This window comes from Monodelphis domestica, chromosome 4 (assembly GCF_027887165.1).
Source record: "Monodelphis domestica isolate mMonDom1 chromosome 4, mMonDom1.pri, whole genome shotgun sequence".
Taxonomy (NCBI): Eukaryota; Metazoa; Chordata; class Mammalia; order Didelphimorphia; family Didelphidae; genus Monodelphis; species Monodelphis domestica.
Window position 1 is genome coordinate 190,056,150 of NC_077230.1, and position 23,345 is coordinate 190,079,494.

Sequence of the window (23,345 nt, forward strand, 5' to 3'; positions counted from 1 at the left end):
ATCTTTTTCAAACAAAAAATTTCAAAATCTTGGATTTTTATTAAAATACAATCCCCCTATGCAAATACCAACAACAGGGAAATGGGTTCGAGTCAAAAACACATGTGATAACCAGTGGAATCGTGCGTCGGCTATGGGAGAGGGAAAGGTGGGGGGGGGTGGGGCGGGGAGGAAAAGAAAATGATCTTTGTTTCCGGTGAATAATGTTTGGAAATGACCAAATAAAATAATGTTTAAAGTAAAAAAAATACAATCCCCCCTGAAGTGGGTGTTAAAAAACATCCAGTTCAGCCCAGGATGCAATATTGATTTATGGGGTTGAGCATGGTTATACAGCTAGACAGTAAGAGATCTAAAACAAAGAAACCCAGATATTTTTTTCACAGTACCAGCTTTTTCCTTATCTGTGCATATAAAAACTATACTCGATTTTGAGGTTTTTATCTTTTTTTTTCTTTTTTGCAGAGAAAATAGTTTTAAAGAAGAGCCCAAAAATGTATTGGTACAGGGTTAGTTGTTGGGAATGGTGTATATATAATCAGATAAAAAACCAGATAAACTAGATTACTTTAACTGGATAAACAAAACATATTCTATGGCCATCCTAATTTATAATGGCATTTAGAACCTTCTTTTGTCATTGTATTTGTGGTAGTAGCATTTCATCTATATGTTGTCTTGCATTTGTCTAAATATTACTTTATAGGCTTTCATTCAATGTTTGATGTACATATGTCTCCCCTGAAAAGACTGTAAACTATTTAAAGATAGGCACTGTACTTTTGCTTCTTTTTTACTGCCTTAAGTACATAGTGCTCTACACATAGGTGATCAGTGAATACTTGATGAATGAATGAATGGTGATGAGTATTTTAATATGGATAACTTGATTACCAAGAAATAGTTATATAAAATAGAGATTAATTAGACTTCTCATTCTTCATTTTTTTTCCCTTTGCTGGTCTTTAAAATAAAAATCTACTTCTAAAACTAGGGTTGGGGAAAAGAATTAGTAAGCTTTACTGTTTTTACAAATTTTTGTCATTTATGGGAATGGAATGGAGGTTGAAATTAATGACTGAAAATAAGATATGAAATTTTACCAGTAATCCATTAATCATGCTGTATTCTTCTGACTCACTACTAGACTAGAGTTGGTAGAGGAGGCACAGATTTGCATTAATAAAGTGAGTTTCCTCATTAGGAGTTCCTTATATTAATGAAACAGTAGACCTTTCCACAAATACATAAAATACATTGTGTATAGTTTATTTTTAAAATGTACATGAATACTTTACTCTTGCAGTGGCTTGGCAGCTGGAGAAGACAATGGACAGAGAGGTTATTTGCTGACTTATGTCATTGCATATCTTCGGGTAAGTCACCTTTCATGAATTGATTACCTGCTCTGAAATCTACCTTTTCCCAGCCCCTCGGTCTCACTGTAGCTTATGTAGTAATATACCTGAGCTAGCAAAATACATCATTTTGTCCCAACTTTGAATGAAAGTTATTCTTTATTGTGCTTTTCATTTTCCTCTTATTTTTCAACTCATTTTTTCATATTGATTATCATTATCATGGACTTGAGTTTTAAATGGAAAGTTCTGCAGACCATTGTTTAACAGATTATCTTAATGACCCTAACTAGTCCACAGAGGTTTTTTTGTTTTGTTTTATTTTTACCTCATATCTCAGTTGGCTTCCTAAGTTTGTATTTCCATTCTCACATTCATATGCCAGCAACTAAAATTAACTTTCTTGATTCTTTAATAGAAACCTTTTTGGTCTCTGAACATATTCTGCCCACCAAAAATTAAGCAGGCCTTTCCTAGTACTACTGAATACACATCAGAAGTAAATATTATATAAAAATATTGCCCATTTTTATTTTAAAAAAACTGACCTAATCTTTTAACCTATTTTAAATATAAATACCATCTTAAAATTATTCACTAAAAATATGGGCATATTTCAGGTTAAAAATTGGAATCATCAATATTTGTGACTAAAAACAGTTTTGGGAATGTTGATAAAAAGCTTATAAATGAAAATGATTAATAGAAGGCATAATAGTGAATATCTGAAAGGATAATGAGGGTATTAATGATGTGTTATTAATGTACTAAACTTAGTTCTTAAGAATCAGTTATCTTATATATTCTCATATTATTTATGCAAGTATAATATTTGGTCATAAAGCAACCCTGATTCATAGTACTGGGAGATGGATCCTTCTGAATAGAAGAGTGCAATTAGTGTTCTTTTCTTTTAGATCACTGCTTTAACTGTTCTCCAATTGATTTACCCTTTCAGTAATGATGATGATGATGATGAAATTACTATTGCTTGTGTATGAATAAAGATCCTTCATCTATTTCCTTTTTCTAGATTTGCATGCTTTTTTTTCTTTTGGATCTTGCCACTTGTATGGATGCTGTTCTGAATTATTTGCAACACTATGCTATCTAATACTTAAGTTGATTTCTTTTGAACTTATGATCAAGATTTTACCCCTGATCCCTGTTTCTTTGTATAGCAGTCATTTTCTTTCTAATCTCTTTATCTTTTAAGAAAGTCCTTGCAGTCAAAAGGCTTTGTCTTTTTTCCCCAAAAAAGCAATCCCCTGAACTATTTTTTGTCCTTTTAAAAAAAAAAATTAGTAATTCTTAAGGTATCTGTTCATCAGTGTAATGCCTTAGAATTTTTTTAAACAGTGGGGAGGTAGTTTTGCCTTTTTGTTGTTTTGTGACTTAAAACTAGGAAAATAACCTTTCTCTTCAGGTAGTTATAATTTCTCACCTTCTATTTCCTTTCATTGCATTAGTATTTTTCTAAGTATGATAGATTGCATATACATGAGATACCAATACAAGTTATTTAGCCTATAGCTTATTCTTTTTCTATAGGACTGTTTGTCATGGATTGTACTTTTAATTTTTTTCAAGTTTTCTACATCCTTTATTATGGATTTCTGATTTCTTAATGCCTCATTAACCTGGAGACTCTATTATAACTTTTTTGGATACGTGCTTGGCTCTGGAGAAATACTTTAATAAATCTTTCACATCTTTTGATTTGTTTTATTTTTATTTTATTAATTGTCATATTTCTTAATTTAGTTCTGGGCCTTTAATGAACTTCTTAAAGAGTTTTTATTTTAAAATTACTTTTACATGTAACCTTAATAGTACTCTTTTAAATAATGACCTGTCCTAATAACTAAATTTCAGATAGCAGTCAGTTTGAAGCATGTGTATTTTATTAAGAGTCTAGCTCTTAAGGGGAAAAAAACCCCAAATTTTCTTTTCCTTTACTTTGCAACAGAAATTTTTGTTATTTATAGAAAGTGCATAATGGTTTTATATCACAAAACAAGGTCAATTTCATAATTATAATTAAATCATGAGCTCTGTCTCTTCCATTCTCTTATCTTCTTTCCACATTTTAAGCATTGTCTGTCTTTTAAACTTTGACTTGATTGACTAAAAGGTGGTTGTTTTTTTCTTAAAACCCTTACCTTCCATCTTAGAATCAATACTAAATATTGGTTCCAAGGTAGAAGAGTGGTAAGGGCTAGGCAATCGGAGTTAAGTGACTTGCTCAGGGTCACACAGCTAGCAAGTATCTGAGGCCAGATATGTACCCAGGACTGCCTATCACCAGGCCTGGCATTCTATCCACTGAGCCACCTAGATACCCCCAACTAAAATGTTTTTTTATTAAAGAAAAGTTGATTATTTCCATATTGTAATGGATTCAAAGTATGGGAAATAGAAACCTTTTCAGCAGTAAAGTAGGTACAACTGAGACATGTCAGTAGTAGTAAGAGTCTAAGCTTAAAATGTTCTCATCCTTTTCATATGGTGTGACATGCTATAAGGGTACCAGCTAGTGTTCTGGTAGTATGGACTCTTGGCCACTGAGGACTTGACTGAGACTGCTCAATGGTTTTCCAAAGATTACAAAATTTGTGTGTTTCCCAGTGTTTAATGGAACAGCTAGTAACAATTTACAATTAGATTTCGATCGATAGCATAAATTACAGATGTTTAATATTGCTTTTTTTTTTTTTTAAATGTGTGTGTTAACAGGACCTGGGCTTGGAATTCTATGTATTAGGAGAATCCTTTGAGACTTCTGCTCCTTGGGATAGGTAAAATATTAAAATGCCTTAAAAGTGAATGGTGCATTTGAATACATTTTTAGAGGTCTTATCAGAACTTTTGAGGATTATGTGTCTTAGACATTGGTCTTCAGGATTTTAGTCTCCTAATTATTTTGAAATTTTGACTTTTAAGTAATTTAAGCATAATCAAAATTCACTAACTTTCAGATTTTCAGATGTTAAATCTGAATATTGTAATTTTATAAAAATCATGAATTTGTCATCACCTACTATAGAAAAGCAAAGTTTAATTTCCAAACTGATTTGTTCCTCAGAATTTAAGCAATAAAAGCCAGTTGTTTTCATAGATAGTAAAATTTCTATTTTCTGTGACAAATTAAACTTTCTCTAGTAGGTAGGGATTGAGGAGGTATCACATATCCAAGAAATGAGAAATTTTTAACCCTTCATAGACATCAAGATTTGAGAGTTAATAGTTAAAACTTGTTGAAAAATCTTATCTTCACTATATTTGCATACAATTTTTTTCTGTTTCTTAGCAAGTTTTTGAAAGCATTATTAGCTTTAAAATAAAATCTTTCAAGTAATTTATGGAACTTAATTTAGGAACCTTATTAGATAGTTTATGAGACAGCTAGGTGGCTCAGTGGATAAAGCACTGGCCCTGGAGTCAGGAAGACCTTAGTTTAAAGTTGGCTCTTAGGAACTTATGATTGTGTGATCCTGGGCAAGGCACTTACCCTGTAATTTCCTTTATCCACTGGAGAAGGAAATGACAAACCATTCCAGTATTTTTGCCAGTAGAAATAATCCTTTTTTTGATGATCCAAGTTATAGAAGGGTCTAACACGAATGAACAACAAGGTAGTTTGATGCATCTCATTTTCTACTATGCTTAAATAGGGAGGAAAGGCTTAGATTTAATAGATACAAATAGTTCATTTATCAAGTTCTAAAACTTCAAACTAGAATTCACCATGTGACCTTTGGGTGAGTCACTAGCTATCTGGGCCTCAGTTTTGTTATTTATATATAAATTGTTCTTCTTTATGTGAGGTTTACTGTTATCGCATATCCCTTCTAGCTCTATATAATTTCTATCCTTCTAACCCTGATTCTACAATAAATAGTATCTGAAGAAAGTTAGTAGTCTAGCTTACTAGATATATATATGAAGGAGAATTATGTGAAATGAGGATGGAAAGGTAAGTTGTAGATGAATTGTAGAAAGTTTTAACAACCAAAGCATTTAAGACCCTGTTTTTTGCAACCTGTTTCTGAACAGTATAACCAAGAGATTTTTTTTTAACTTAGTATTTCAGTGTGGGTATTATTTTTGGAAAATCATTTTGCTTCCCCGTGGCTTTGTTTCCCTGCTTGAATAATATGTTATTATGTGGATCAGAAAAGTAAATATGAATTCCTTTTGGTTTCTTAGTGCTACAAACATTCATTATTCATAATGGGAGGTGAGGACTGGGTGAGTCATTGCATTTCAGTGAAAAGAATGATGCTCAGTTTAGCTTTAAATGATCAAGATTTGAATTAATTAGCCCTGCCCTTCCTATTTAGATGGCTTCCTGATCCTTATTCAGTCAATAATATGTGACTGAGATCCACTGAACCAGGCAGGATGCAAAGCTGTGGCAGCAGAGAAAGGCAAAGGTAGTTCTTGTCTCAGAGGAGTTCACAGTTAAATGGGGGTAGGGGTGGGGGAAGTACATCAAAAGAAGCTGAAAGGAGGTGGGAGGAAAGGGTCCTCAGCAAGGGACATGATGAGGTCTACAAGAAGGTAGCCTGGTGATAAATGAAGAGCTGTTGGCTAGGTGGCCAGGGCACCTTCCTTAAATGGAAGATCTGGGAAGAATTTATCTGTTCTTCCCTCCCTCACCCCCAAGGGAGGCCCCTGAGCCTGGGGCTCAGGGAAGGTGCTTGGGTCAGTGATATGATCTTGCAAGATGATTAGATTCCTGGGCAGCACAATGAAACCCAGAAGAGCCTTGCCAAGTGGGCAGTAAGGTTGTTTACTTCAGTTTCTCCATCTATAAAATGAAGTTAATCCTACTTGTTCAACTTACCTCACAGATTCATTGTAAGGAATACACTTTGTGAATCTATTATATCAACATAAGGAATTACAGTCATCATCATCATCAGCATCATCATTGTTGGACTCATGTTGCTAGATACCACCCTTAATCCTGCTTTTCCCTTTTTCTTTCTACTTGGCTTTTCAGTTGTTTCAGTCCTGTCTAACTCTTTGTGACTCCTTTGGGGTTTTCTTGTCAGAGATACTGAAGTGGTTTGCTATTTCCTTCTCCAGCTCCATTTTATAGATGAGGGAGTTGAGGCAAATAGGGGTAAGTGACTTGCCATTGATCATATAGCTAGAAAGTGTCTCAGGGCAGATTTGAGCTCAGGATGTCTTTCTGATGCAAGGTCTGCACTCTATTCACAGTGCCATCAAGCTGCCCCTTGAGAACATATAGGACAATTCATTTGTTTTAAAGGTAAAGAAACTTTGAGAGATGAATTTTCTTACTTATGAGTCACCCACTGAAACCCAGTTCTGATTCCCAAAGTCAGTACATTGCCCTACACATGCATCCCTGAATTAAAAGGCAGGATAGTACATTTGGTATAAGAAAACCTGTATTAAAATCTCAGCTCTGCTAGCTACATGATTTGGGTGAATAAGTGACCTCTCTGGCCTCAGTTCTCCCTATCTATAAAATGAAAGAGTTGAACTAGATGACTTCAACTCAAACTTTAATCCTATTCATCTTAAATAACTTCTGCTTTAGCTCCACATGACACTTTATTTAGTTCTATCCATCTCAAGATTTCTTTTTAGAAATAATTTTAATCTTTTACTACTCAGTCTCACTTATCATCTAACCCCTGATCAGCAAGCATCTTAGAAGAATTTGGGATATAGTCATTGTTTAACACAACACATACTTATTTTTTTGTAGATTAATTTTTGGTATTTTTGTAGATTAATTTTTCATAAATAGTTTAAAAATAATTTGTTGCAGAAAATAGAAACTATTTGATATATGTGTAAACAAATGGTTTTTAATGCTTAGATTTTGAGGAACAAATCATTTTGGTACTTAAACATTGCCTTTCTATAGTACATGATGATGAATTTATAATTTTTATAAAATTGCAGTATTTCAGGTTTAACATCTGCAGATCTGAAAGTTAATGGATTTTGGTTAAGCTTAAATTACTTTTTTTATGAGCCGAAATTTTAGAAGAAAGGCTAGATTTAAACAGAACTAGGGGGCAGCTAGATGGCTCAGTGGATTAAGAGCCAGACCTAGAGATGGGAGGTCGTGGGTTCAAATGTGGCTCCATATGCTTCCTAGTGGTGTGACCCTGGGCAAGTCATATAAACCCCATTGCTTAGCCCTTACCATTCTTTTGCCTTAGAACCAATATACCATATTGATTCTAAGAAGGATGGTAGGGTTTTAAAAAATAAAAAAAAATAATTAAAAAAATAGAACTAGTACTGATGAAAGCTTTTGATATTCCTTGTCATCTGAAATGAATTTTTTTCACTGAAAATAAAATTTGATATATGTAAATGAATTCTCTACCCAACCTCATCTTAAAGGTCGATTTTAAGACATTCTGTATATTCATTCAGCAAACATGTTGAGAGATGATTATGTTCACTGTACTGTGGTAGGCCCTGAGGACAGATATATAAACACATAAGATATATCTTCCTTCAATTAATCATGAATTAGAAGATATTCCATGAAAATAACCAATCTACACATCTAATTTAGAATATTTACAAAATTCTTACAGCTTTAATACCAAATACTTGACTTGTTAGGGAATTTTCAGTCCAGGGTCTGAGTCATTGTTAAAAGGGCAGGTAAAGATGGAGAGAGGCAAGTTGCTATAGATGGCTTATATAATCCATAGGGAAGTGGGAAGCAGGATTTTTAATTGCAGGTAAAATAAATCATGTAGCTTTCCTAAGTATATGTTATAACTTTCTTCAGTACATTAACCTCTAACATTAACCTGAGGTTTGTTCTCCTTTAAAGTGGGCATTTTCCTCTATGTTGAGAAGTTGGTGACCTGTCTTAATGGCGATCTATTAATATTAATAAATCAGTATAATTATTAGTGTGGTTATTTTTTAATAAAGAAAGATTTCTTAGAGTTCTTTATAAGTGGGAATGAAATTAATATTGAAATGACTTTTATTGACTATGTGACTGTGGTTAAGCCATTTAAATTCTGGATCGTCAGTTTCTTTAGCCATAAAATGAGGATAATAAATGCTGGTAGTGCTCACTTTGAAGGGTTATAGTGAAGATCATGTCCTATAATATACACAAATAGCTGATGAACCTTAAAGTGATATACAATATTAGCCATTATTCTTATGGCACAGAGTTAGAGTTTTGTTACTTTTAGAGTAATTAATATAGAGATCACTTTTTAAAAACAAAGTTTTTTCTGGATTGTTCTTATCTCAAAATGGGAGACTGGATTAAAACCTAAACACCATAATAGAATTTATACCACTAGGCTTTAAGATTATTTCTGAAATTAAAAGTTTTGCTTATAGGCTTTGTTATAGTGTTTTAGTTCTATATATATTTTGGTAGCTGTGTGAAAAATTAATTGGACAGAGACTAGAAATGGAGAGGTCAATTAGGGAAGTTATTCCAATATTTAAAGATCTAAGTGGAGAGAATTAGACAGATGTGAGAGATAGAATTGAACAAGATTTGGCAACTAGTAGAGGGAGAGGGAAATGCCAAGGATGACTCAGGGTTGCAAAGCTGGCTGTTTAGAAGGATAGTGGCCCCTTCAATAGAAAGAGCAAAGTTAGTAGGGGAAGGTTTGGAAGAAAGGGAAGGGGAAAGAACTCATTGGCACTGATGAGTTCAGATGTCAAGGAGACATCAAGGTAAAGATTTTTAACAGGCAGTTGTAAAAGTTAAAATTAAATCTCAATAATAAAAATATTATATATCTAAGAGATTTATTAATGATCATTAGAAATCAAGGAATAAAGAAAATACAAAATAAAGACCACTAGCCCATGGCTGATCAGCCAGTTCAAACACCCTCCTTACCAGCAAACTCAGGACAGGAAGTAAAGAGATAGGACCCTTCAAATCCTTGCCTAATATCCGGCTGTCTACAGGAAGTATGTAAGGACAGAAAGTCAGTGGGCTCCTAAGAAATGTAGTTCTTTTTTTAGGGTAACAGATTTTCAGTTACACACAGTGACTAATGTTCAGAGGAGATAGAATAAAGCCAGCTCTATAGATTTGGAAGTTATCTAAATTGAGATGATAACTACACTTAATGGAGTTGATGAAATTAATAAGAGGGTATACAAAGAGCAAGGAAAGACTCAAGAGAACCTTGTTTTGCTTAGAGTAGATAGGAGACTTATAATAATCTAGAGAGGAGCAGGTAGACCAGATCCACAGAAAACTCTGGCATAGCAGTCAAGCAAGGGAAGGATACCCAACAGAAGGTAGTGCAGAGGTCATCAAAGGTAGAAATCATCAAAAAGCCATTGGATTTAGCAGGTGATATTGTTGGCAGTTTTGCAGATAATATTTTTAACAGAGAAGTGAGGTCAGAAGACATTGTAAAAGATTGAAAAATGTTTGTTGAAATGTTGAAAAAAAGAAAGTCCAGCAAAAAAAGCCAGTTTAGCTACACCAAAAAGTTCTTGAGGAGGAACAATGTTATAATTGAGTGGGAAAGATATCTTAGAGCCATGTTGTGAAGGACTTTAAATACCATACAGCAATTTACATTTGATCCCAAATATAATAGAGAACCACTAAGATTTCTTAATCAAGGGAATGTTACTTTGGCAGTGGTGTGAAAGATGGTTCAGAATTTAAGGGTAGAGGACAGACTAAAGTTAAGTTACCTCATTGAAGGGATCTAAGAGCATTGCTGAAAACATCAGGTACTGAAAGCATTTGAGCAAGCACACTTACACTGAGTTAGAGTGACCCTCAAAGGAGAGGTTATAGTGTGGTGTCAGTGGAGGAATGTCTTGGAAGTGGCAAGAAGAAGAAGGAAATGTGTCTTTTGTTCCTGGCCCAGTGAGTTAGGCAGTTTTGAGAAAAGGAGCACCTTGTACTAGAGAGGCTAGCTAGAAATTTAGTCCCTTTTGTAAAGAGTGAGAAAAAGGATGGCAAGAGGGTGAGAGGAAAAGTTTTGGATGAAGGCAATTGTGTTAACAATACTGCTGATATTCTAGAAAATACTGTTGAAGAAGAGGACAGAGTAGGATATAGACTCAGAAAGGGTAGAGATGAGAATAGGGTGTGGTTGAATGGCAAATTTGGGGGGTTTGCTTTGGTAAATTGTGACTGAGCCAAAAATCATTTATGAGACTTCTATCTTGTCATTTATAAATATAAATTTTCACCTTATCAGGCATGTCACTGAATCTAGCATCATTGCATTAGACCAAGGTTTACCCATTTTGGAGGTTTTCATTACTGAGAGGAAGGCTTATTTTAATTAGTTCAAAATGAAAAATTGCACTTTGTTTAAAAAATTTTTGTTTTTTTTTTTTCTAAAAAAACAATGTTTTTGGAGATTTCTTGTGTTGGCAAAACTAGTGTAGGAATAAATATGTATGGTAACACATTACAGAATTATAGTGAATACTTTGTGTTTGTAATTGACAAAGAATGATGTTTGTTCATTAGTCAGGAAGCATTTATTAAGTACATATTATGTGCTAGGCATTGTGCTCAGCCCAAGGAATACAAAGAAAGATAAAATATAATTCTTGTCCTTGAAGAGATCTCAGCCTAATGTGGGAGACTACATGCAAACAATATACAGAGAATCTATATGTAGGATAAACAGGAAATATTCAGCAGAAGGGAGGCACTAAAATTAAGAGAGATTAGAGGATTGTTGAATGTAAAGGGTGGGGATTTTAGCTAGGATTTGAAAGGAATTGGGAGGTGGAAATGAGGAAGATCATTGCAGGCATGAGGAAGGATAACCATAGAAAATTCCCAAAGATATATGAACGAGAGAGAGAGTATTTTGTTTGAGAAACAGAACAGAGGTCAATATAAGATTTTTGGCTAATGAGGTACTCTTATTACTAGATAATTGCCACATATACTAAATAGAGTGCTAGTTTTAAAAACCCAATGATATGAATATTTTTAAAAGAAGGCAGTAGATAGATGAGAAATGAAAAAATCTGCCAATCTTTCCATAAAATACTTGTTTTCTTCATTGATGACCATGACGCTGTCACATTTGGACTTCAGAATCACAGTTCTCTGTGTGTGTATTTAATGAAGAATTAGAAATTATTCTAAAGGTAATGGAAATGGGAAGAATCAGATGGACTGGAACAAAAACCATACATAGGATATTTGTGTTGGAACCAGCAGTTTTCAAGGTGTTGAGAAATCTTTTTTCAGGATATGTAAAATATTAAGCATTTGGAAAAGTGGTGGACCTTAGTACCATTGAGGCAAATGAGAAAATACCAGAAGGAGCTACTATTCTATCCCTGCAGAATTTTGTGAGAATAGTTTTCATGTCTGTTGAAGTTCACCTCAGTGAAAAAATGGCAAAGAAACTGGAAAGTTTTTAATATTTTGCAAAAATTTATACTAGAAGACCACATTTTCACCGTTATACAGTTGAGTAGAGGAAACAAAAGATGGCATTATGCTTATTTTTGTTGATATAAAATGTATTTGATTATGAAGAACAAAAATACCATCTTAGAGACACTCCAACTTGGTTCCTGTGAATTACTTGTAGGAAGTATACTATAGAAGGGAATATGCAGTGCACAGGCATTATACCTAATCCTTTATGTTTTAAATGCATATACAAGTATCAAATTATATTACTTGAAAGATGTAGCTACAGGTAACTATTGAAAAAGCCTTAGATTATTAGAGGTGAAATAAGTATAAAAGAGGGAACTGTACTGGTTTTTACTTTTGTAGAGCATATAAAACAGGAAGTCCCAATGGAAGAGGGATTTTCTGTAGATTTTGAGTCTTCTTGATAATCCTGTATATAGATGACATTATGCTGGTGGCATCAAACCAAGGAACATTGCAGAACATTCTAAGTGAGATCCACAAGTTAAAAAAAAAAGTAAAAATGTAAAAGGATGAAGAATGACTAGTTTAGACTGTGGTACAGTGTTGAGAGGATAACTCATATAGCTTGTGTATCACCATACAAGTTTTGGATAGCGACTGAGAATATACAATGAATTGGGTCTAAAATTTAATAAGAGGTGGAGAGTGAACTAGGTTGCTTCTTAGAAACTCTGAAACACTTTTAACAATTCTAAGCTTTCCTAGAAACAAAAGTCCACGTTTTTAACATTAGTATTTTCTGTAGTGATACATATGATTGTTTCAAAAAAATTACAGCTGAGTATCACTCAGGGGCAATGAAAAGGTGAGAATGAATAAACCATAACATACTACTACCAGTCAGTCAAGAAGCTCAACCCTCTTATTATTAAGTCCAGAGAAAAACTGAACAGTGTAATAGACATTAAATGGATGGATGGATGAGTAGATGAGTGGATGAGCAATAAGGAAGGAAAAGGAAGTAGACTAGTCATACATTAAGAATGAGGAATAAACAATAGAGAGCAATTTTCCTTTTTTTGGATTCTCCAAAATATCAAGAAATCTAAAAAAAACGATTTCCCTTTTCCCTAGAAGCAGATTTAGAGGAGTACATGGGCAACAGTGGCACAGAATGATGGCTTAAAATCTGTGCCATTGAAGGAGTTACTTATATTGATACAATCACAGATCCATCAAAATTTAATTCAGTATACTTAAAATTATATTGAACATAATTTTTCTTTCCTTGATCATTAAGAAGGTACTTCAGGAACTTACAGTATCTTTAGGGTCATCATTATACAGAGTTCCACCAAAGAGACTTCCAGTTGAAAGATTTCCAGCCTTCATGTGAATTTCTGTGAAACTTAATAGTTTCTGTAATTATGCTTCTTTTCAGGGTTTTAGATCTGTGTAGAAATGTAAAGGAAAGAATAGCAAGAGAATGCAAAGAGAAAGGTGTCCAGTTTGCGCCTCTTTCTACATGCAGGTAAGTTTTTCTTATTCTTTGATTCTTTTTTCTAGTCAGTCAAATAATTATTATTTTTGCCAATGGAAAGGAAGTTTAATTTGTCCCTCTGTGTAGAGGTAAATGCCACTTCACCTGGCATGCTTTCCTACCTCAGCTACCACTCATTCAGTTCAGGACCAAAATATCTCATTGTTGCTTTGATACTAAACCTCCTGGACAGCAGAATGGAGTTGTAGCCCAGGTTAGTAATATAATAGGAGCAAGGAATCTTGCCATTGAGGTCAGGACCATGGCCCTGTCTTCCTGGCAATAAGAACAGTTAGATAGTGACCAGAAGTTGACCATACAGCCAGTAGAAAATCTTTTCCTTTGCAGATATTCACCTGTTAGCCATTTAATCACTTTTTGATTAAATGAATTTGGGGTAAGGGATGGAATATGGGAAAAATGTTTCAGACAAAAATTAATTAATGAACTTGCCTTTTTGGTTCAACTTATAAGTTGTAAAATTGAAAATGAAAGGTAATCTTTCAGTGGTAGAGAAAAACTACTATTGTACTCAATTAGTCTTCTGACATTTATTTTCTGTGTTACCCACCAGGCAACCAAGTATAACAAGATTGATTTGAGCATTTGACCTCTCTAAAAAGTCATAGCATTGATTGGCATGGAGAGTGAATGGAAAGCAGGTCAGACTTTGAGAAAAGGATCTTATGATAAATGAAATGGTAGTACTTTAACACTTAAAAACCCATTGAAACATCCTGCATGTATAACTTCCTAGTGTATTTCATTTAATTATTCTTTTTATTCGTTTGAGGTGAAAAGGCCACATACATAGCAAAATGATCTTCAAACTATTGTTCAGCTTCATATCTCCAGTCCAGTGCTAATAAATCATTAAAACATTGATTCTCAATGATTTTTTCCCCTAGTGGTGAGTACTAGCTATACAAGAGAGATTACCCGTTTCTAAGGGCTTTCTAGGGTTTTTGTTTTTTATTTTTTTTTTGTGGTATGCTAATTTGCATGTATTTGTAATGTGGTATTTTATAATTGTTAATCTGAAAGTAATTTCACTATTTTCATTTTTTTTATATTTGTCACATTCTTTTTGTTTATTCTTTTAAGGATTGTTACTATAATAAAAATTTATGCATTGATTTTTATATATATATATCAGCACATGATGTGTATGTATATCAGTACATGATAAATTTGTTAAGAGAGTACTATGTGGAATGAGAGTATGGAGAGTTTACTTTTAATACAGGAAGAACTAAGTTCAAGTCCCTTCTACTCCATGCACTGGCCTTGTGATTCTGGGCAAGTCATTTGACCAAACTGTCTGAGACAGCTCTCTAAGGCCTTTAGGTTATGTAACTGTTACTGTTTCAGATCAGTGACAAAGTATTTCCTTCCTAAGACTTCCCTACACAATTGAAATTTTATGAATGGACCAAAAGGAGAAGATCAGAAAGTGGAGAGAGGGACTAGATTGAAGTAAAGGTTTAAATGTGGGACCTGGGCCTTTGGCCAGTATTCTACCATATCCATTTATAGGCCTTTGAGTAGGGAAATAACACATTAAAAGCTATATTTTAGGAAAATTATTCTGGTGAAATCATGTGGGCTGGATGGATAGAGACAGAGACAAGATATGTGGCCACCAGGAAGAAGTCTGTTGCAGTCATGCCGGGTTAAAATAATAATGGTCCAGACTAGATTGCCAGTATTGGGAAAAGAGAAGAAAAGGATGGACATGGGAGATATTTTCAAGGGAGACTTCATAGGATCTTGTTCCTGTGGATAAAGTAAAGGGAAGTCATAGATGACCCCTGAATTATTTGAACCCAGGTCACTGGGAGAATGATAATGTTATCAATGGAAATAAAGGGTTTATCTGTTAGAGGGACAAAAGGAATATAATTCACTGTAAAGATGTTGAGCATCGATGGTGTCATTTGTTATGACATAAAACACATTCTCAGTGACTTCTGAAGAATAGCTTTTTGACGAATTGTTTTTTAAACTTTCAATTAAATGCAGAAAATCATTTCCCCCATCTATTACAGTTTCACTTTTAAAAATATTAATTGAGGCTCTGACAGGATTGTCAGGGGAATAGTCTGGCATAAGTGGATAATGGTAGTGCTTTTGTACTTCTAAGTGAATATTTTACCCTTAAAATTTATTAAAAAGTTCTAGAAGCTCTTCTTAAATTTTACAAGAGGCTTAGTTGATAAACCCCCTTCAAACCTCAAGTGAGCAGTACTGCTTTATTTTGATATTGAAAATACATTAGCTATTAAGGTTCATTCATCATTTTTTCTAATGATCCTGATTGATTATACCCTCATTAAAGGTTTAGAAAACTTATGACAGTTGAGTTAGCAGCTGTTATTTCAGAGTGTCTTTTTCTAGAAGTCTTTTTACCTTTTTTCTTTTCCAAAAGGCAACTTAGATTTTGTCTGACAAGGGGGAAAAACCTCCCTATCCTTGTCCACATCAAAAAACTAAAGTAAAAAAATAAAACAACAGCAAGTTCCAATGTATTCAGAATGCCAGAAAAGGAAATGAGTGCATTAATTAGGTGGTCTTGTCAATATAGTAAAATATATTTAATACTGAAACAAATAACTTAAGTAAGAAGACACTTTTGAATTTTTTTAATGCATCTGTGAATTATAGTACTTAACATCTGTGGTTATTTAAACTTAGTAGTGTTAACTTTTTAACCATGGTTAGTTTACTTGGTTTTGAACTAGTAATATAATGAAAAAAAAATACATACCAAATTGTATACACATATACAAGCTTTTTAAAAATCTAAAGAAAATATAAAAACAAATTTACCATAAAGAAAATACTATAAAGGCAATAACTTAATTGGATTTTTTTGTTTTATCAGCATTTTATCAGAAGTTAATCTTATGTATTTAAATACAAATAAATGCCCATTGTAATTGTGGTGTATGTGGTCTGTTCCCCCCACCCTCCATGTCACTTTGACATAGAATTCTTGGTTAGCAAATGCACTAATTCAAAAATTATAGTTGACATACTGAAAGTCTTAGATCCTTTTGAAATTAAAAACTAGATTTTGATTTTTGGCAGCCACTATGTCAACTTTTCTAGGTGATTGGTAGTTTTCATCATACATTGATGTGCTCAAATGTATTATGAATTGAATCAGGGGTTGAGATAACCAGAAATTCAGGATTAACCTTTTTTTTTCTTTTAATCAGGTATTTTCTATCATGTGACCATGATCTTTGGTCACTGGTGTTATCATAAGCTTATCATACTGCAGTGTAGAATTTCATTGCTTATTTACTCATTGAAAATTAAACTCACTACATTTTATAAAGCCCAGGTTCTGCCAGGCTTTGCAACAAAGGCTGAATTTTTTGGACAATGAAAGTAGTCAATCCAAATATTTTATTTAATCATATTCCTCTTCCATTTCTTTTATGTCTTCCAATATTACTTTTTTTGTTTAGTTGTTTTTCAGTTTTATCTGACTCTTCCTAACCCCATTTGGGGTTTTCTAGGCAACGATACTAGTATAGTTTTGCCATATCCTTCTCCATTTCATTTTACAGACAAGAAATCTGAGGCAACCAGAGTTAAGTGAATTGTCCCATGTCACAGAGCTAGTAAAGTCTGAGGTCAGACTTGAACTCAGGAAGACTGACCCCAGGCCAACAAGTCTTCCTGATCCTAGGCCCAGCACTGCATGCACTATGGCACCACCTAGCTTACCATTTATTGGTACAGGTCACATGGAGATACTATTTATACCCATCTTGATCTGTATAATATAATTTATATCAGTTCCTTCAGATTGTGTTTAAGGTCAGTAATTTCTGACAAAAAACAGTATTCTTTTCTTCACCATCCTTCTCTCCCCCAAAAGGAAGAGAAGCCTAACTGTTTGTGCTATATCTACTATTTTCTTTACACTTTACATATTTTTGTTTAAAATTTATAAATTCAGTGTATCTTTTTGATGAGCGAATTAACATTAGAAAAAGGCACAGCTGGCAAATTGGCAGCACTAGAAGAAATTAGACATTGTTGAACAGTTTATTTCTTTTGCAAAGCACCTAACATTTGGCCTGAAAGATCATTAAAATTTTAGATTAGAGTCTATTTGTATTTTGTCGTTAAAGGGGTATTTCCTCAGTATTTGTTACTTCTGCTAAATTGAATTCGTTGCGGGAACCTTGCTAATTGGGTTTGCAGATTTGAGTATGATTACCTTTGCTTTCATTTAAACTCCTCAGTTAATTGCATAGCTTGAGTGACTTGTGTTTTATAAAAGATGGGAAGATGTGAGATTTGTTAGAGGAATGTTTAATTTCTTCTATACCAAAATGAAGTCATTTGATAATCAAAGCCATAACTAGGTTGTACTAAATCACATTGCAGGTGATACTTTAATTTCAAGTATTTCATTTTCTGTTTTAATCAATAGAGTAAAAAGCAGTTCTAGAGGTGATTATAATGAATAGGTTGATTATGTTACACATAGTCTGATAGTTTTGTTCCTTCCAAAATTTAGAGCTAAAATTCTTATTCTGAATTTTGTTTCTCATCTTGAGAGTTGAGAAATCATCATCATGTCCTTTTTGTCATGCCACTTTAGATTTGTTGATATCCTCTTCATCACCAACTTAAAACTGTGCATGGGTTCATTTAGTAGCTAGCATATCAGTTTACCTTCAGTCTCTCCCTGTTTTAAGCTATCCTACATACTAGTGCCAAATTAATTTCGCTAAAATACTGTTTATCTCATGTCACTCCTTTACTTACTTAAGTTTACAATGACTCCTCCTACTGCCTCTTTGATCAAGTACAAACTACTCAGTTTGGAATGTAGGCTCTGCATTGAGCCTATCTTACCTTTCCAACCTTGTTTTTTGCATGCGTTTCTCAATTGGGAATCTCTTACTCATATAATAATTTGGCTTTTCCTGTTTCACAGAACAAACATGTCTACCCCTGCTCCTTTTCTGATGTTCTTTCCCCCCTCACATTACTATTCCTCTCTGTTAAGGCAATACTATTCTATACTAACTTAAAGCTACAACTCAAGGCAACTTCTCCATGAGTCTTTTTCCTGTCAGCTACCCAACAGTTTTTTCCTGCTTTGACATGTAACTAGTGCTGCAAAATCTCAGTTTTCATTTTATACAACCTAGAATTGTCTTCTGTTGTTATTTTATGTCCAGTTAAATTATGAACCCCTTATAGGGTTCATGAGCAAGGTCTTAGGCCCTTACTTATCTGTATTTGTTACTTTTATTAGCTAAACTGTTAAACTAATTCAGACTCTTATCAGGAAAACATATATTTTCTCTTCCCTGGACCAATCAGTCTTTTTTCAGTATTTGTCAAAATTAAACAAAGGAAAGACACTGTGTTTTCTTTAAGTTGTTCCTTACCTCTGAGTAAAAAAGTCTTCTATCTACTTTTAAGAAAAACTAGTAAAACCAAAAAAACTAGTAAATGTGGATAGTCTAATCTTTTCATAATTCTCCTAGAAATAAAAGTACAATAAAGTTTATGAAAACTTTTAAATAGGAACTATGTCATCACTTTAAGAGTCTTACAGCTCCTTTATGATTCTTTTCCATGTCCTAGGTTGAAGGCCTTCATCTAAGCCTGTTAAAATTTAGAGGGTGAGGTAATACCCTTACAGCAAGTAGGGTATCCATCATTCAATCAACAGTCAAATTTTATTAAACACTTAATATATGCTAGTCACTGTTCTATATGCTGGGGATACAATGAGCAAAAAAATCCCTGCTCTTAAGGAAGTTACATCCTAATGCAGGAGACAGCATATGAACCAGTATATACAAAAGAAATATTAAATAGATAGAAGATAGTCTTAGAAAGGATGTTACTGTCACCTGGGAATGCCAAAATATGCCCTCTGAAGGAAGTAGTGCTTGAGTCAAATCTTTAAGGAACCCTGGGATTTTCACAGTTAGAAGTTGGGAAAGAGAATATTCCAGGCATAGGGAATATCCAGTACAAAGACACTGAGATGAGTGATGAAACAGCATATGTAAGGAATAACTAATAGTCCAATATAACTGGATTGTGGAGTTTGTGAAAGGTAGTAGAATATAAGACTAGAAAGGTATGAAGGGAAGGGACTGGATTTTGAAGAGTTTAAAATGACGAAACAGAACTTTTGTATTTGATCCTGTAGGTTATAGGGAGTCACTGGAATTGGGTAGGTAGCTTATGTATAGTAGATCTGTGCATAAGGAAAATCATCAGCTGGGAACTGAATTGAGACTGGGTTGGATTGACACTTGAGTCAGAGAAATTAATTATGAAGCTATAGAGTAGCCTAGGCAAGAGGAAATGAGGACCTGGAATAGGCTCTGTTTGAGTTGAAAGAAAGGCATGCTAGAGACCATTTAAAGAAAGAATTAGAAGATTGGGCAATATATTGAACATGTGAGTTGAATAGCAGAGACCAAGAGGGTAAAATTCTGTGACTGGAAAGATGGAGCTCTTAATAGGAACAGGGAAATTTAGAAGAGACTTTGATTTGAGGGAAAGATAATAATTTCTTTTCTGGGCATGTTGAGTTTGAGATAACTCCAGAACATCCAGTTTGGAATGTTTAATAGGCATAATTGGTGGTATAATTCTGTAGATCAGGAGAACAACTAGGAATCTTATGCACAGAAATGATGTATGATTCATGGAAACCAGTGAGACCAAAAGTTTAGAAAGAAAAGAGAAGAGGGTCCAGGAAGGAATCTTGGGGAGAATTTGTGGGGAGTCATAGTTAGTGACTTTGACATAGATAATGAGCAAGCAAAAAAGGATGAGAAAAGTAGTATCACAAAAATCCAGAGAGAAGAGAAGCCAAAAAGGTTCAATATTGAGAAAAGGCTATTAGATTTATCGATTAAGAGATCATTGATAGTTGTGGAGAAAACATTTTTAGTTGAATGATGATTAGAAGCCTTGTTGGAGAGGGCTTTGAAAAGAGAGAGTAGCATAATTATCCATGAAAATTATCTGAAATAATTGCTTCCAATAAGCAAGTTCTTTTATTTTGCATCCAGAATTAGTTTCTTCTTTTGACATTTTCTCAGATTATTTAATTTTCTTAATCCTAAAATAGCTCAACAAAATGTACAATTTATGTTTATATACATATATTATACATATGTTTAATGTTTATTATCTTTAAACACTAACAAACAACAGTAATTATACCTTGCTTTAAAACATGTCTTTTCCCAGAAAACTCAAAGCTCTTTAAATATTTGGTTTCCATAATATGGGAAGAAAAACAGTTTTGAAAAGCTTCTTCCTTGTACAAGTCCTTTTCAAGTCACTATGAGTTTTACCATAGGCTCCATGTTGGCCACCTAAGCTATGCCTGAGCCAATGGCAGAGCTAGTTCCTTATGTTTTGCTTGGCTTCTAAATTTCTATTTAGGGTTTTTCCTACATGACTACACTTTCTTCCTAGCACTTATTTCTATAGGAGGAAAATTTATTTCATGTCAGGTTACTCCTTCTGTTCATCATTGGTAGGTATTTTCTTTCTTTCCTTCATATGCCAAGAATGCCAGTGTGGTGTTTATAGTGTAAATAAAAGTCTGAATTTTTAAAATACCATTCTAATGCGGAAATAATTGCTCAGATCTATTTAGTTGAATGGAAGAGTAAGAAATAGTATACTGTTCCATGTTAAGATATCTATTACTTTTAGGCTTAAATAACACATTCCTCAAGTTATATACACACTGTTCAGTTTATATGTCATCATTTTATTTGATTAGAAGAACAGACTTCTAATTGTATATTCACTAGTATACCTAATAGTTTGTTGCCATTATTTCTGAATAACTACTACTGTAATTAAAAAAAAACTAACAGTGAAAACAGTGCCATGAATAAAGGAAGGCTTGTGTTTTATTTCCCAGTTTTTAGCAGTATGAGATTAAACAGCAAAAATGACTAAATTTGTGCTAATATTAATTAAAGTTACAGTTAAAATAAGATCCTTTTCTCTCCCAATGCTTTTTTAGTTTACCAGTTTTTAGCACTAGCACTAAAGGGGGCTAATTAATTAGATTCCTTTTAGATGAAAAAATACTTTTAAGAAATCAGCAGAGAAGAAAATTGGATAGGGAATGAGAAAATGACCTAAACTAATTATAAAAATGATCTTAGCCTTAAAGATCTAGTAGTTTTATATGTTATGATGTTTTATTTCATGTAATACTAAAGTTCTTTGATTTTCTCTTGTCTTACTTTTTAGGGTGACACAGACATATGATGCAGGTGCATGTATCTACTTCTATTTTGCCTTTAACTACAGAGGAATTAGTGACCCTCTGACTGTCTTTGAACAAACTGAGGTAATTGCAAAGAAATAACTTCTATTCCTTAATCATCTTTAGTCAACTTGTAATACAAATTTTTGATGCTTAGTTTGATGGTCTTTTGTCATAAATAATTATATCAGTTCCTATTCCCAAGAAGCCCTGTAAATATTCCCTTGTACTGGCTTTCTAATGTTATGGCTTGGTTGTAGAATAACAGTACCATTCTAATCTGCAGGCTAAAAATCCTCGGGTTTTATTTTTAACATATAGCATTTGGGTACAAAAAAATAACACAAAGACCTCAGGAGCCTCATATGATAGCACTTTGGCAATAGACTGTATCCAGGTGGTAACTGCCTTTGAGGTCAGCCAGAGAGCTATAATATTTTTAATATGCCCTGCCTTAGTGATAATCATGACCATTTATTTTCATGTTGAGGTTATACATACTCGGGATGTTAAGGTGCTTTTGCTATCTGTCATCTATCACCCTTCCTAAATGGCTCAGATCTTCATTTCTTTATCTACTACTAATTATTATAAAAATTTCTGGTCAGATACAGCTTTTTCATTTTTAAGTATATCCGATGTATAGAGCTAGACATTTAGGATCATAGTTATATCTAGTTTCTGAATATCTCAATTTATTAGTCCCTTGAAGTGGTTAATATAAAATGTTGGTGACTTGCAACTGAATTGAAATCTTATTAAATTTGTATGTGTGTATATATGTGTGTGTGCATATATTTGTATATATGTTTATTTGACTAAATGGGGGACAATTATAGAATAATTTGTAGCCAATTTTATAGTATTGTTTAAAATGCTATTTTTTCAAAATTAAGAAGAGTACATAATTGCATCTATTTGGCAATTGTAATATTATCTTGCAAAATTGTGTAAAGAGCTTTTATTTCTCAGAGCACTTTTCACATGTTATTCTTTTTTTTTTATCCTCATCTGCGTTTTACATTCTGAGTGAACAGATAATAGTGTTTTAGAAATGAATAAACTAGCTCAGGGAAGTTAAAATTTTGATCAAGTTACAAAGCAAGTTAATGGTAGAAACTAGAATCCAGGTTCCCTGAATCATCATTTAGTGTTTATTTGTTTTATGGTGGTGAAATGAATGAACAATATTGATTCCCCAATCTTGATTCATGATTAGTAAAATGGCTTGACAACACAGTATACTCAAAACTTCAGTTTATATCTGTAAGTTAAACCAGAGGAATTGTATATGTATCAATATATAACCATATACCTTCCATAGCACTCACTGTTCATTTAGCATCTTTTTTAAAAACAAATCTAATAAGTACTTCATTTTTCCTGCTAATACTTCACATTTATGTGGAGTCATCTTGATTCATGTATAAATTGAAAAGTTATTATTTAAAACTGTTTTCTTTATAAGTAAAAAGTTTAACACCCCCCTCACCCCCATCCAAGAGTCTGAGAAACTTCCTATGGAGACCTATTTTACTGTTACAATGTTTATCAAGAGTTTATATTCAAGAAGTTTTAACTTTATAATTAATATTTAATTATGAAATAACATTCATAATTAATATTTAATTATGAAATAACATTCATAATTAATATTTAGCATATATCTCTTTGACATTTAAACCCATTTTCTCTCAATCCATCCTAAGAAGAGTTGGAAAGGAATTGACTGTTTTCCTGTCAAGTAGAACATAGAATTTAAAGCTAAAATAGATC

General features: G+C 33.2%; 1 protein-coding gene across 1 annotated transcript in view; it reads left to right on the forward strand.

Moving 5' to 3' along the window:
* AGPS (alkylglycerone phosphate synthase) overlaps window positions 1-23,345 on the forward strand; it is a 190,921-nt gene that overhangs the window by 143,923 nt on the left and 23,653 nt on the right. The window contains exons 15-18 of the mRNA XM_007494427.3: window positions 1,307-1,376; window positions 4,095-4,156; window positions 13,175-13,264; window positions 21,554-21,653. Of these exons, the coding sequence (XP_007494489.2) occupies window positions 1,307-1,376; window positions 4,095-4,156; window positions 13,175-13,264; window positions 21,554-21,653 (322 nt within the window). The remainder of the gene's footprint in view (window positions 1-1,306; window positions 1,377-4,094; window positions 4,157-13,174; window positions 13,265-21,553; window positions 21,654-23,345) is intronic.